Source organism: Ceratosolen solmsi, unplaced genomic scaffold (genome assembly GCF_000503995.2).
Source record: "Ceratosolen solmsi marchali unplaced genomic scaffold, CerSol_1.0 scaffold43, whole genome shotgun sequence".
Lineage (NCBI taxonomy): Eukaryota > Metazoa > Arthropoda > Insecta > Hymenoptera > Agaonidae > Ceratosolen > Ceratosolen solmsi.
Genome location: NW_011948431.1, coordinates 5357757 through 5372847, shown reverse-complemented (window position 1 = coordinate 5372847; position 15091 = coordinate 5357757). Strand labels below are relative to the sequence as shown.

The following is a 15091-nucleotide window of genomic DNA, read 5'->3' as shown; positions in this document are numbered from 1 at the left end:
ACTCGATAAGATATCGTCCGCGCTTTGATATATTGGCAGTTATGTTAATTGAAACCTGTTTCAATATTGAAAAGTATACTATTGCGGGGATGCCAACTTTATTCGTATATTTACACCGTAGCTCACGACTGCTTATTTTCCAGAATGCTCTGGATGGATTTTTTTCTTCTTCCTTCTTTATTATTTTCTCACCTATGGAGTTTTCGAATCCCAATCCTCGTCGCCACTTCGTTTCGTTAAAACGAACTGTCTTTCTTATATATTTGAAACTGTGACTCTAAGATTACGTTTGATAATGCTCATCTGCGTCAATATTCAGTGACATTAATAACTGATTACGTAGCTTCGTAAATTATACTTTTATTTTAGATTGTAAATACTTTTTGAGAAGTGTTGCAATTAACATACGTGTAATTTACATATGAATAATAATGAGGAAAATGACGATTAGCACCTGTTAAAAGCTCATTAAGTATATTCGAGAATTATGCGTTCGTAAAGTCAAGTCGGAAATATAAAATAGCTTACACACACGTATATTGTAACTATATACATATAGCTGCGTCTGAGTGTGCGCACATATACATATTTATAATAAGTGAAGTAGCTCCAATGATTTATTAAGATACCTAGTATTTCATATGATTTATAACGATTAGAATCAAGTCGAGGTCAACATTTCTGTACTTTAAAGCCCATTAGACTTAGATTACAAATAGAGTTTCATTTCCTATTATAAATATGAAAAATGCCTGATTCATCGTATTTTTGCTAAGCATCTGCTGATGGTCCCGAGTCATAACTTAGACATAAGTGCTTGCATTTTACAATCGACCAAATGTTTAGAAAACCCAACAAAATGAAGAGAGCCGTTTAAACGTTCTGACATGAGGTAACGGAATAATTGATATCGATCATAATAAATTGAATAAGTTGATTGAAACGATCATTTCGCCACCTCCACCTCGTCCTTCCGAACCACATGAATTTACGAAGATTATTGTACGATTGCACTTTGATTAGATTTAATTATGCTCTCATGGAGCAGATGCAATATTTAGAAATGGCAAAGCACAAAAGGCGCTGGCTTTCACCCACAACTAAATATTCGGTCGTGAGTTAGTATCAACGGTCAAGGCACTGCGGCCTTTCAACTCGAAACGGCCGCGTAAATGCCGCGTACCCAGGGGGATTCGAGATTCCTCGACGCAATATGAGAGGCACGTGGGGAGCGGCCATAAGCGCCCTTTCAGCACGCGAAAAATGTCCCCGCGGTGCTCGGGTAATAAGACGTCCTATCTACCCACTTCCCCCTAACCAATCCTCCTCCCCTTCCATCAACCACCTCCCTCCACCTCCTACCTCACTCCACCTCCCACTTCTCTCCCCCTCCTCCTCATCCTCATTCTCATTCTCATCCTCATTCTCTGCCGAACCAACTGACCAACCAAGCTTCCGACTACGTTCAGAGCTTGGTCCAGCCATTGCAGATTCATCAGCCGAGGTCGGTAAGCCCAACGCCATGGCCATCATCGACAGCTAATAACATTGGGCTGGCATTAAAGCCCACGGGCTTCCCATTAACGTCCGGCCGTCTTGCCGTCCGAGGTGTTAAGTCCGGCCTTAAGACGGCCAACAAAGGATTTACTGTGCCGCTCGTTGCCGCCGTCGCCGGCACCGCGACCGCCACCACCATCACCACCGCCACCGCCAACGCCACCGCTGCCGCTACCACCGCCGCTACCAACGCCGCTACCGCCGCCCCATTCGCCCAGCGCGTTATTACGTATTAATGCCTAAACTTGCGTCTAATGCGACGCTTGACCGTCGTCCAGCCATGACCTCTTCCGACCCCCTAATCCCTGGGCTCTCGGGTTTAGTTTTCATTAGAGCTCGGGGTGTCTTTGTGCCGGAGGACTCGGCTCGCGAGGGACCAATTTAATCGCGTCCACGGATAATTTGTAAGCAGCGTCTTTCACACACACACACGGCACCCCATACCTCAGTAGCCCAACATTATCGTCTCGTTTCTACGTTTTTAATCTTCGATTTACCTTGATTACGGAATTTACGGAAAATGTCGATGCACGTAATTGGCCTTGCGCGCCCTCGTATGCACCTAAGCACGATTATTGATTCGTTATAGTCGTTTGACTATTTAAGCACATGTATGGTTTTTGCGCCGTGTGCCCTTTATTGGGAGTCGCGTTTCCCATGGCTGCTTAAACAGCTTGGGCACATCATTATTGGAATTTTATTCTAATCATTACCTTAGCCCGTAGCTTTGGCTGCTGTATCAGTTAATAATACATGCAATTATCACTTTAATTATGTATTCGGAACATTGCTCTGAAAATTTTGCGGTGAAGTTGTTAAATAGTAACCGTAACTGCCCGAATTATTAAATAGGGAATGTATCCGGCTAAAGTTATTATCTCGATAAACGTGTACTGTCGATTTTAACAATGTCGCTCAAACACATTTAAAAATTAAGTTTTTTTTGTTCTTAGCGTTAAACTTGAATAATAATAAAATCATCATACACACGCGCGCGCGCGCGCACACACATTGCAAGCTGACTACGAAATAATCATACGGCCGTGTCTGGACGTAAAATCGTACCAACGGCTGCCTTATCCGAGTAATTATGGCCTTAATATTGTAGGTAATAGGTAATATTGAGACGCGTGGACTTGTAAGCAGCAAAGTTGGAAATGATGGAGGGAGTCAATGGGTTTTTATTTGACCAATTGTCGTCAACCAACTGCGACTGCCTCGCGAAAGTGTACAAAGTGTCGCGCGGATGTTTGTGAGCGAGATCTGGTTTCTCCGAGGAGGTACTCGACTTGGATTAACGCTTATTTGGCCTCGAGGTCGGCCTTCGACGCGACCCGAATGCCGCGAATTCGGCCGACGTAAATCATCGAATACCTTCACAACCGCACGCGCGATCTTCCATCTCCCTCGAGGAAGTTTCGGCAGCTCTCACGCGTGGCTGGACGGGGCGTACACGGATGGTTGACGGTTGGCGGAGGAGAGCGAACGGGGTGGATGGTAGTTGAAGGGTAGCGAGACAGAGAGAGAGAGAGAGAGAGAGAGAGAGAGAGAGAGAGAGAGAGAGACTTGGAGTAAGGAGGTGGTTGCGCATCGTGGGATTACAGTCAGGAGTGGGATATAGAAGGCGAGCGGAGGACTTAAGTCAGGGTTAAACGAGGATCGTTGCCATTGTGTCGCGAAATGCCGAGGCCCATTGTCTCGCGGGGATAGACGAGTGGATCTGCATATGCTTAACGTGCTGGGGTTATACTTGTCTCGCCGCCCTCTGCCATCTCCATCGACCCGATCCTTTCAATTGCGCCAGCCCAGGAAATTCACGTGGATTCCATTAGGTCGCCAAGATGCTTTCATTTATTATCCATTGGCCTCGTCGACTTGGCCGCCAAACAACCGAGCCTTGTCGGCGCAGTGGTAACTCCAATACGACTCTAGGGTCTTTATTGACTTTTTAAGAAGCATTAACGTCTTCCCGATGCATTCGTCGGATGTTGGCGGATTTGGCCGGTTACGTGCTTGGGAATTCTAAAGGTGAACCGCATTTGTCGCGCACTTAAAAGCCGTAAAGGGAGAAGATCGGTAAAGTCGCTTCGCGAGTCGCGCTTTTAAATGTCATTTGTTATTTGAGTTTCGTATGCCCCGAGACTGGGGAGTGGATTGAACTTATTCGTAAATCGTCGTCTCTCCTTATGATTACAGGTAAGAGTCTTCCAGTCCATTGCGTCGTCGAGGCGATTCACAGCATCGTGGAGACGCGATCGAGCAGCGCCCGAGAAAACTGGCGGCGACCGCACATAGAAATGGACACTTACGTCTTCATCCCGGCAAATATGCCCTTTCAGGTACGATTATCCGGCCGATTTTACCCGCGAATTTATTGACGAATAAATTTTTACAAAGGACTACAAAATTTCCTGCATTATCCGACATTGTCATGTTTGTTAGATTGTAATTGTGAAGTATCGCGAGTTGGCGATGCAGATTTGGCCTGACCATTGCGCAATAGTAATATTCCGTAGCGCCGCCATCGGCTCCATGTAAAATAGACTTTTTAGCATTGCGTCATGTTAAAGTCCACCTGTGTGTAAATCAATCCGTAGGATCTGGTTGGCGAGGCTCTGATGCGCCTGAGCTACTCGAACGACCTGATTTTGAGCGCGCGGGGCTGCATCGTGATCAGAAACTGGAAGCCTCTGCCGACGGATAAGGTCGCGGACGGGCCGCTGCTCACCGTCGGCGACATACTCGCTGAGCTCATCAATCTCGCGACCCTCAAGATCCAGGTGTACAGGTCGAGGCCACCACCGCCCACGCCCGCCGCCGAGGTCCGCGACAAATTGCTGAGGCTACTACTGCTGCGCAGCCACGCGGTTCTCATCGCAGCTGGATGTCCCCTCGACGAGGTACGTTCGCACCTGAGGTTGGCCGGCCCAAACTGGAAACTCGGGGGAACGCTTGGACTCTTTTAAATTGACGCTCCAATGGGAAATTACTGTCTGCGTGACGGAGATTCGATCGATCCTCAACTATTATAGTATTAAAAAATAAGGTTATTCGCGTCTACCCCCGGTGTCCCGTAATTAATCATTGGATTAACTCATCATCGAGCATCCGATATTTTCCAATCGGTCATGCTTCTTTAATGAGAAATTCTCGTAAAACACTGCGACATATGCAAAAACAGTTGCACAATGTTGCTTTAGAATTCAAATACTCCATAATAATAATAATTAGATATTATAGGAGAAAAGAGTGATTATTAATAACTACATATTAGCAGAGGATTGGGATTATAATTTTCCAAGATATATACATTCAAATTATCGTCAATATTATTTTCAATTTATTTTAATTAAGAGAGAGAGAGAGAGAGAGAGAGAGAGAGAGAAAGTTCAAACTTGAATGGTATTTAATATTTTTAGCATCATTTTTTGTTGAAATAGATCACAAACTGACAAATATTTAAAAATTTGGAACTTTACAGTCAGTTTTATGGAAGGAAATATTACGTTTGAGCCAAATAGTCAATCGTACACGTAATCAATGTTAATAAGACATTAATAATCGGCAACGTTATAGCAATGTTCGTAAATTCATAAAAATTATTGACGTCCAAATAATTTGCGCCCCATAATTGTCGCGCACAACTCAGACAAATAGTTGAAAAAAAATACATAACGAAGCTTCTCTACCGTTCGGTGTTGCTCCAACCAAATGAGACTCGCCGCAGAAAAGACGTGCTAATACAATATGGATCACTTCCAAAAACACGAGCTCTAATCTCAAAAAATACAACGTCACCACTTGCCCAAGATAGAGTAGGATGGATCCTCGGGAACAGAAGCCAAGCGGCGACGGCTTATATAAGTCGACCACTTAAAAATTTATAAAATGTAAATCTAGCCAAAGAGTGTTTGTCGCCGAAGCTCCTAATCTCATTAAGAAGTCCTCCGGCTCCATCTACTCTCTAGGCTCTAGGCTTGCTCTTACAATCTTCTACCCTCCCGCCCACCCACGCCGCTCTCGTTCTCACTCACTCACTCACTCACTCACTCACTCACTCACTCACTCCCCCCCCCCGCCATTGTTCTTGCTTTCTCATTCCCTGTCTATCTCTTTGCATGATACTGAAGCCGCGACTCGTTGCCTAATCTTCGCCGGAAACGGAAACTCGTGCGCTCATTCGCGGTTTCCTGATCCCTGCCTTAAATATTTGTAAATGCCGCCTCGCTCGCGCTCTTTCATTCCACGCGTTAATTTGCGCGTGTATCGCCATATGACGACGACATTTGTCATTTTCGCGACGATAATGAGCCGGGGCGGCGCTTTTATCAACGCTTTAATTTTACAATCGATTGGCCATTGTCCTTTGGCCTAAGTAAGCACAACAGCTCATCACCGGCATTTTTTATACGCCAGATACTCGTATTTGCTGCACGAATGCAAATACAAAGATAGGAAAATTTAGTGGAAAGATCGGCTTTCAAAATTCTCATTCTATAATTATAAAAGACTTACATAAAAAGCAAATCTTGATTCAACTTGTAAGATTGACTCGAGAGATAAGGCACTCGTTGGATTTAAATATCATGGAAAATAATAATTTCTTGTTTATTACAAGCGCGATTTATATAAAAATTCTAAACTATTTACGTTTGGTCGGGCATTATAAATGGCAGCTCATATAATTAAGTAAGTTATTAATAGAATTGTAACGATTGCTTCGAAGACGATATCGATCATTATGTTGAAACTTATCGAAACTAACTCTTCATAATATTTTGTCAATCATATTTTAAGAGCCTTGAGGTACGGGCGCGTCATAAATACAAATGACACAAATATCCGAATCATGATAATGACGATGTCAGTATGAAATGTAACGATTTTCGCCTTTAACGAATATTATATCGTAATCAAGTAAGCCCCATTACCAAATATTTTCATTAGAAACAAAAATCTAACCTTCTCCCCCTACCCCAATAAATGGGCTCCCCCCCCCTACCCTACACACACACACACACACACACACACACACACACGCACACACACACACACACACACACACCGCCACCCTCGTCACTAGCTGCCCTCCCTCTCCCCAAGCGCGTATAAGAAATTATCGATTTTCCAAGCTGGCGTTAAACGAGTAAACCACGATCCGAGGAGACGTCGAGGCCACGAACGACGTCTGGGTTACGGGAGAAGCTCTCGAGTTATCGGCAGCTAGTCGCGTCTCGTCGAACCTCGGAATCCTAAGAGTCGAGAGATGCCCGGGCAAGACGTCAGCGTCGCGGGAACGTTAATGCAAGCGAACGAAAGGGCGGCGCAAAAGATGAAGGGAGAACGAAAGATCTCGTAGCCGAGTAGGAGCAGCCCATGATGGGATTACCCTTTACTCAACCAAATTCGCAACCTTCATCAAAAGCTACTCCCGCGACGATATCAGCTGGCTCGGAGTCGGTACCACCCCACGGGCATTATCTAAGTGCACTCTCTTTGAAGATCCACGTCGAACTTTAATGCCGCTCGCTGTTAGCCTATGATTACCAATTATTTTCTCCGGGCCTCTCTCACTCTACACCTCGAGCTACTTGCGCCGCGCGACCTGGCCAGTCCTCAGTGGTCGGGAACTTCGGCTTCAGGGGGCTCCAACTATCTCCAGGCATTCGGCAATGACATTTTTTTTTTTTTTTTTATTTTATTTTTTTACCCACTATTGAGAATTGGACAGCGATGGTCTGCTGCAAAGCGAACCCTATCGATCTCTCATCCCGCCGGAGTCGAACATATTAATTCTGGAAGCACGCGCAACGTCCGCAGACAGAAACGCGTCGAAGAAATGCGCGACCTCGAGTCATCAGCATAGAACGAGCCAAGCATAAAGTGACAATTACACTCGGCTTAGACGATTTTATAACTTTTCAGAACAAATGCCCGACTACATTGCTCGGCTATAAAACTATGGGTATGCATTTATTTAAGTGCCTAGTTAACAAACAAAAAGCCGTGACTTATTATTTATTAGTGGGAGCAAAAGCCACACGGGTAAAATATCGTAAAAATCTAAGCTCGAGCGAGGTTAAAGAATCGTTGCCAGGTCGCGTCGAGCTAATCATCATCTTCTGTCCTCCGAGCATTACCAAAATACATAGAGAACGCGGTAATGACAATAAAAACAAAATAAAGAAATGAAAGGGGGCAGCGTCGTGCCGTAACGGTTTCGCCCATAAACAAAAGCCATAGGTCGCGTCCATTCCCATCGTCATCGAGACGAAATAAGACAAACACATCGAGCGCCAGCAATGTCCCCGTCATAATTACAAAAGAGCGTCAAGTTTTTTTCCTCCGTGATCATGCAGCCGAGACTTGTCCCGCGCAGTATCCGATTGATTTATGGTAATAAAGCACATAAATACCTGTAAATCAGGTTTTAGGCGACACGCGCACGAGATAAGCCACAAACAACGCCACTGCCTCTGCGTCGTCCACCCCCTCTTCCTCTGTGCTCCCTGCCCCTACCTACGCTCAGTCCATCACAGACGGGACTCGCTAACTCTCTCTCTCTCTCTCTCTCTCTCTCTCTCTCTCTCTCTCTCTATCTCTCTCTATCTATCTATCTATCTATCTATCTATCTATCTATCTATCTATCTATCTATCTATCTATCTATCTATCTATCTATCTATCTATCTATCTATCTATCTATCTATCTATCTATCTATCTATCTATCTATCTATCTATCTATCTATCTATCTATCTATCTATCTATCTATCTATCTATCTATCTATCTATCTATCTATCTATCTATCTATCTATCTATCTATCTCTTTCTCATCTGCTTTATAAAGCTGTTGTTTGCCCAATGATTTTACGGGAGCGCTCGTGCATCTCGGTATTCCAAATACTGATGTCACGCTCGCGGACAGTCGCCGCGCGTAACCCGACGGACGGACGATTAAGCGTCGACCCGTAAAAGTACCACGGGACCACGGAGCGGGGAGGGAGAGAGGTGCTACCGCTCGATCCACAGATTACCTCGTTAAATGCCGTCGCGTCTGATCCCTCGTCGCCGTCTACGACTCGCTGTTTGTTCTTGTAAATCAACGGGTGATAAGGCACGCGCTCAGCCTTGCTCTTGTTCTGGGTCTTGTTCTCCTTCTGTTCCCCCTCCATACAAACTCTTTCTCACCCCGCCCCCCTCCTCTCTCTCTCTCTCTCTCTCTCTCTCTCTCTCTCTACCTCTCACTCTCCTCGTCGCTGTCATGCAACAACACCGACATCGGCTTCCTCCTTTGCTTGGGTGTCAGCCGTTTTTGAGTTAGTCCCATAGGTGAGAAAGGGCTGCCCGTGAAAGGGTCGTGAAACGATGCTTCATTTGCAGAGAATTTCGCGATTATATCGTATTACAGATAAGACGATCGAGCGATACTGTTTTCTCAGAGTCGTACCTTTACGACCTGATAAGTGCGGATTAAAAATTAAATTTTCTTTTGTTTTTTTGCTTTGGCAAAGTCTAAGTGCGTAAACAATTGTGCTTTACGATGCCTCGTAAATCATAGCTTTTGTGCGAAAACAGAATTGAATTGGTTTCTTTAATCATAGTGTGACAATGAGAATGTAATAAGAATAGCCTACATAGCCGAATAAAACATTTGTTTGCCCATCAACGGCCCATAAGTACGTAGATAAGCGAGCTTGATGAATTTTAGCGCAACTCGCTCGTCGCCCAAGATTAACGATCTACGTACAAAATTTTAATCTCACACAAGTCTGACATCGCCGCAAGTCTGGGGAAAGTTTCGCGCGCACTTTATTGTCGAGAATTTTTGTAAAAAGTTTTTATCTGAATTGCCGACTAAAAATATCATGCAACTGTAATCTTCTATAATCTTGTTTCTACCTAATTCCATGCAAATATTTAAACTCTAATCTTGAAAATTCTTTCGAAATTCGCTTCTGTCTAATAAAATTTTGTAATTAGTTAGACGATTCAGCTAGAGTATTTAAGGCCGAATAATAACTGTCGATTAAAAATATAAAAAAAATTATCTTCTAATCTATATCAACAATTACGATGGTATATTTATTTCCTAAATTACTGTTGCTTTCCTTATTACGGGCCTATTTTAAACTTTAGATTAAAAAAATGTTTTCACACGCCAAGAATACTATGTACTTTTAATTCCCATCTTTTATCACTGTTTTCACAGACTGCTGTCGTGATTACATTATTCTAAAAATGTTTGATTTCTCAATTTTAATGGTTAAACTAGCTTAACTACATAATCCCCGCGAATTCATTTAACTAGCGATTAGCCGTAAACGTTCTTAACTTACTATTTTCATATTATGCCATTAGTTTCCTATGCTTTAAATAACAATTACACGTAATTGCATACGATTAAAGTAGAAAATTTCATTAAAGAAATTGAATAGTTGCGATTGTATCGTGAAGCAGCGACGCTCAAGATATTTTAGAAATTATCGTATTTATCTAGATTATGAGCAGTCGATGAAGTAGCAAATTTCTTACTTTAATTCCTAATATTCTTAAATTACCAAACAATGTCTACGGACAATCGACAGTTTTATTGTTCGGTTTGTTGTTTATTTGTTTATTTGTTTATTTGTTTTGTTTTTGTTATGTTTTTAATTAAAAAATCGAGAGCTTTCACGTGGCTTTTTCTAGGCTTGTACTCATGCTCTGCACTTATCGAAACTCACCTATCGAAAAAGCTACTAAAATTAATCTTATTAATGTCTCAATGTCGTGATGGTGTAACTGCCGTCAATCATAACACCCAACGGCGTGGAACTTTTCGCCTTTCGCAAAATACTGTAAAAATCCGTTAGCTACGGACTAATTAGACATTGTCCAAACGATCGTGGCCATAAAAAATTCCACCGGCAAGTGCTATAAAAGAGCCAAATTGATAAAAGAAGTAGCAGCCACCACTTATGCAACTGGGTATAATAAAATTCCTTGCCTCTTAATTGCCTCGATTCTTCATGAATTACAACTAATTTAAATGATACGGGACGCTTTATAGTCGACGGGATAATAAAACGGCCCGACCGCGTCTCTTAATATTTCCACCAAATTCAATTGGCGATAAAACGCGTCTGGGAGAACATACGACCAACCCAATGCCGCAACCCTCAAATGTCGAAATGAAAAATCGTTAAAAAGCTCGGTCGGGCCGACGAACCGTCGAAAAACCCGTGGAACCGCAGTATTGATTCGTGATCCCCGAAGTGCCAAGAAGAAAACCGATCCACCGGCAATGATCCACCGTCCGTCTGCCAACAGCCGACTCTCTCCTCACTCTGTCGCGGCGGCAACGACCTCACCGAGGAGACCCAACGCAACTTCGAGTCCTGGCTGCAGCAGCAGCACCTCGGCCTCGGCCTCAATCCTCTGCTGCAGCCGAGCGCTAACCACCACCATCACCACCATCACCACCAGCATCGAAGCCAGTCGCCCCAGGCGTCGGAGGCGAGCTCGCTCCCGGGAGGCGTCTCTACCTCAGCCCTCGGCCACCACCACCCAGGCCACCATCCGGGGCTGCTGCCCTTCTCGCACAAGTCGCGCATGCGCACGAGCTTCGATCCGGAGCTCGAGCTGCCGCGGCTCCAGCGCTGGTTCGGCGAGAATCAGCATCCAACGCGCCAGCAGATCCAGCACTACGTAAACGAGCTAAACGGCCTCGAGTCGAGGCGCGACCGCAAGCCCCTGCACGTCAACAACGTCGTCTACTGGTTCAAGAACGCGAGGGCCGCCCAGAAGAGGGCCGAGACCAGGGGCGTCAACGGCTACAGTCCCCCGGGTCTCAGTCCACGGGGCGCCAGTAACGTCAGCGAGGACTGCAGCGACGAGGAGGACGACTCCAGGCTCCAGGTCAGTACTCCATTAGCGGCCGGTGTCACTCGCGCCCGACTCCATCTCCTTCGCGACTCTTCCTCGTCCCGTCCATTACTATCTTACCTGACCCCACTAGCCCCTTTCTTCATTCCTTCGTAGCTCTTCCATGGCTTCCAATGGCTTTCAGCAGCGCCTCGTGCGCCCACGTTCCATTTAACCTCTTATCCTTCAGGTTTTATTACAAGGCGCTCGACCCGCCTGAATTCCGATAAATTTACTTGGGCAAAAGGAATGCGGCGAAGATGTCGATTTGCACATGGACACTCGACGATTAAATCCATGAATAATAAATGGCGAGTCCTCGGTGAAGTGGTCTTGCTTGAGATAAGACGCAAAACTAGTTAGAATCTGCTTAGGAAATCCTCCGTTTAAAGTTTCTCTAATATTATGAAATGTTCGATCCTGATTCGACCTTAATAGATAAAGATATTCTAATTAGATTTAGCATAATGGTTAATGTAATTTTACGTCAAGGGTACAGTTTAATGCAGGATTATTCGACATGTTTAATAAAAATTACGTGGGTAGAAAGTAGTGTAAAGGATGAAGGAATTCATTGAATATTGGATTTTTACCGATGCTCCATCAAGCCACGACAAGATTAAAAACTCTTTTAATAAAATGTAATCGTTAGAATGATTGTACGAGCAACTCGTGGTCGTCGAATCTCTCTCACTCTCTCTCTCTGTCTCTCTCTACCGAGCCCCCTAACTAAAAATAGCCCAACCAATGTTTCTAATCGCATTTCTAAGCAAATACAATCCATCCAAATAATACATTCTCCCTACCTTCTACAATTCGATCATTTAATTTTTAACGAACAAGCCCATAAACCTAACGGCTCGTCTTTTGTTTTAATTTTTATATAAAATAAAGGCACCGAAGGTTCGAGTGAGCTCGCAAACCATACGATATTCTATCAATATAATGCATATTTTAATGCACTAAATTATTCTTCATAAAGTCGGCTATTAGTACTAGAGGGTAATGTCTATCGGATCTTCTCTAAATGCATATTTTATGTAATTTCACTTTGTCTCTTAGTTTAATACATATAATGCATAGATATAATATACAATATACAATATACAATACAGTACATTTGGGTTGTAATAAATGACATGTGAATTTTTTGATAAATCTCGTCGACAGTTTCTCCTTAATAATGCGCATGCGTGTATGCACGAAGAGGATTGAGAATAAAATATCGAAACCTATTTTCTGCGCACCGTTTATGAAAGTATTTCACAATCTATCATTAATTTCTTATTTCTAGGGAGAAAAATTAACAATTAGCTGCATTTAACTCGCCACAAACTGACGTTTCTTATTTCTTTAACAAACAAAGAAGACAAACGTCCTCCAAGTTATATACATCTGTCAGTAAATCAATTCATCATTAAATACGAAAATTGTTTGAAGTATTCTCACTCACAGTCCTTGACTGCCGTAAACACACCCAACGATAATGCCGTCACTAACAATCACCAACTTAGACAGATTATTATTATAATCATAATTAAATCCGATTTAAAGATAACATACTTCCAAAAATGGTCACAAGGATGCACGATATCGGAATATCTGAGAAACGGATAAGCGCAGTATTTTAAGCACACATTTCGAAATTCTTGATAAATTAGCCAGTCTCCTAGCCATATAGGGATCGCTTTAAATCTTAAAGAGCAATTAAAATCACAAAAAGCGTTTAAAAGACAGTGGCAAACAAGCTTATATATACACTTTGAACGATCTGAGTTAAGCGCGCTTATTTCTTTAAAGTAAACATTTGCATTGAGAGAAAAATATACGAGCGCGTTAAGCATGTTCTTTATTTTCCATGTCGGCTGTAAAGTCTCTGGGCTGCGTCGATCTACGGTCGGACCAGCTCGAGCATTTCCAAAATCTCCAAAATCACCACACGGCTATTCAGCCAGCCCGATTAATTTGAATGAGCCATCGATAAGCGACGACCAACGCTCGTAACAAATAGCACGGAAGCTGTGCGATCCAAATCTCGAGGCAAACTCGACTGCCGCCGAGAGACGCCTCCATCGAATCCCTCTCGCATCGCTCAGCATCCCCATTCCGATAACGAGAGTTAGCCGGTACTTGGCTTCCCACCTCCCCACCTACCCACCTCCCCACCGCCCAATCTACCCCTCACGTAACACCGCGCTACACCGCATCACACGCACACACCAAGTATATAGAGGAGTGTCGACTCAAAAGTGAAACCTACTTGCAGTCGACGTCGCCGTCGCCGTGTCCGGCTGCTAGTCCACCGATCGGTCCGCTCTCACTGACGACTCGTCCGGAGGATCAACAGCAGCAGCAACAGCAGCAGCAGCAGCAGCAGCAGCAGCAACAGCAGCAACAGCAACAGCAACAACAGCAGCAACAGCAGCAACAGCAACAACAGCATCAGCAGCAACAGCCGCCGTCGTCGGGTTCGTTGAAGCAGGAGGAGCTAGGCCGCGCCGTGTCCTCGGGCTCGGACGACGACGAGACGAGCCCGACGGGGCCACTGCCCGGCTTCTCCCTCGTACCCAGCCCCATGTTCAGTCACAGCGTCATGTACATGTCGCACTACCTGTCGCCCCGCGGGCCCGCCGGCTGTCCCACCAGTATGCTCGACGAAAGGAGAAAGCGCAACAGGACCTTCATCGACCCGGTCACCGAGGTGCCCAGGCTCGAGACCTGGTTCACGCATAACACCCATCCCAGCCACGCGGTACGCTCTTTTACTCGTATAAGCTATATGCCCAGGATCTAGAGCCTAGTTCCCACGAGATCGACCACCATATTCTCCACCCCATCCCGCCGAGATCCCTTTGCACCGACAACTGGCGTAGCGAGCCGCTTGGGTGATATCCGGTGGGTGGGTGGCGGGTGGGTCGTACGACAAATTCGCCCGTTACGTAACTTTGCTGACGCTCACCTCCCCACCTATGGCTTTGCTTGCAGCTCATCCTGAAGTACACGGAGGAGCTGAATCGTATGCCCTACCGGCAGAAGTTCCCCCGGCTCGAGCCCAAGAACGTGCAGTTCTGGTTCAAGAACCGCAGGGCCAAGTGCAAGCGCCTCAAGATGGCCCTCTTCGACGGGGAGTCGCCCCAGGCCCATCCGTATCACGCGGAGTAGCGGCCACGGCGGCGTCGGAGCCCACGCGGGGCTCCTCGGTTCCCGACCCTCCGCACGGGCTCGACGAACGAAATACTCAATTGCGCGTAGAGTTGGCGGGCGGACGCGCACCGAGCGCTCGGCCTCGGCCGCCCAGCCATTGCCCAGGAAAGGTATATAACCTTCGTTGTAACTACGAGGATTAATTCGTACACAACTAATATTATTGTCACATTATATGTAAATAACGATAATCGTTAAAAATTATCACTAATCATTCTTACTATCATTAATTAATTATTAATTACCATTACTATTACTATTACTATTACCATTGATTATCGATTATTATCGATTATTATCGTCAATTATTATTATTATTATTATTGATTATTATTATTATTATTATTGATAATTATTATTATTATTGATTATTATTATTGATTATTATTATTGATTATTATTGATTATTAATGATTACTATTGAT

At 44.5% G+C, this 15091-nt stretch overlaps 1 protein-coding gene across 1 annotated transcript in view; it reads left to right on the top strand.

The window, feature by feature from the left end:
- dve (SATB1_N and homeodomain domain-containing protein dve) overlaps positions 1 to 14850 on the top strand; it is an 87447-nt gene extending 72597 nt beyond the window's left edge. The window contains exons 4-8 of the mRNA XM_011502115.1: positions 3754 to 3896; positions 4155 to 4457; positions 10869 to 11456; positions 13729 to 14214; positions 14448 to 14850. Coding sequence (XP_011500417.1) covers positions 3754 to 3896; positions 4155 to 4457; positions 10869 to 11456; positions 13729 to 14214; positions 14448 to 14624 — 1697 coding nt within the window. The 3' untranslated portion in view covers positions 14625 to 14850. The remainder of the gene's footprint in view (positions 1 to 3753; positions 3897 to 4154; positions 4458 to 10868; positions 11457 to 13728; positions 14215 to 14447) is intronic.
- Positions 14851 to 15091: the final 241 nt, after the last annotated feature.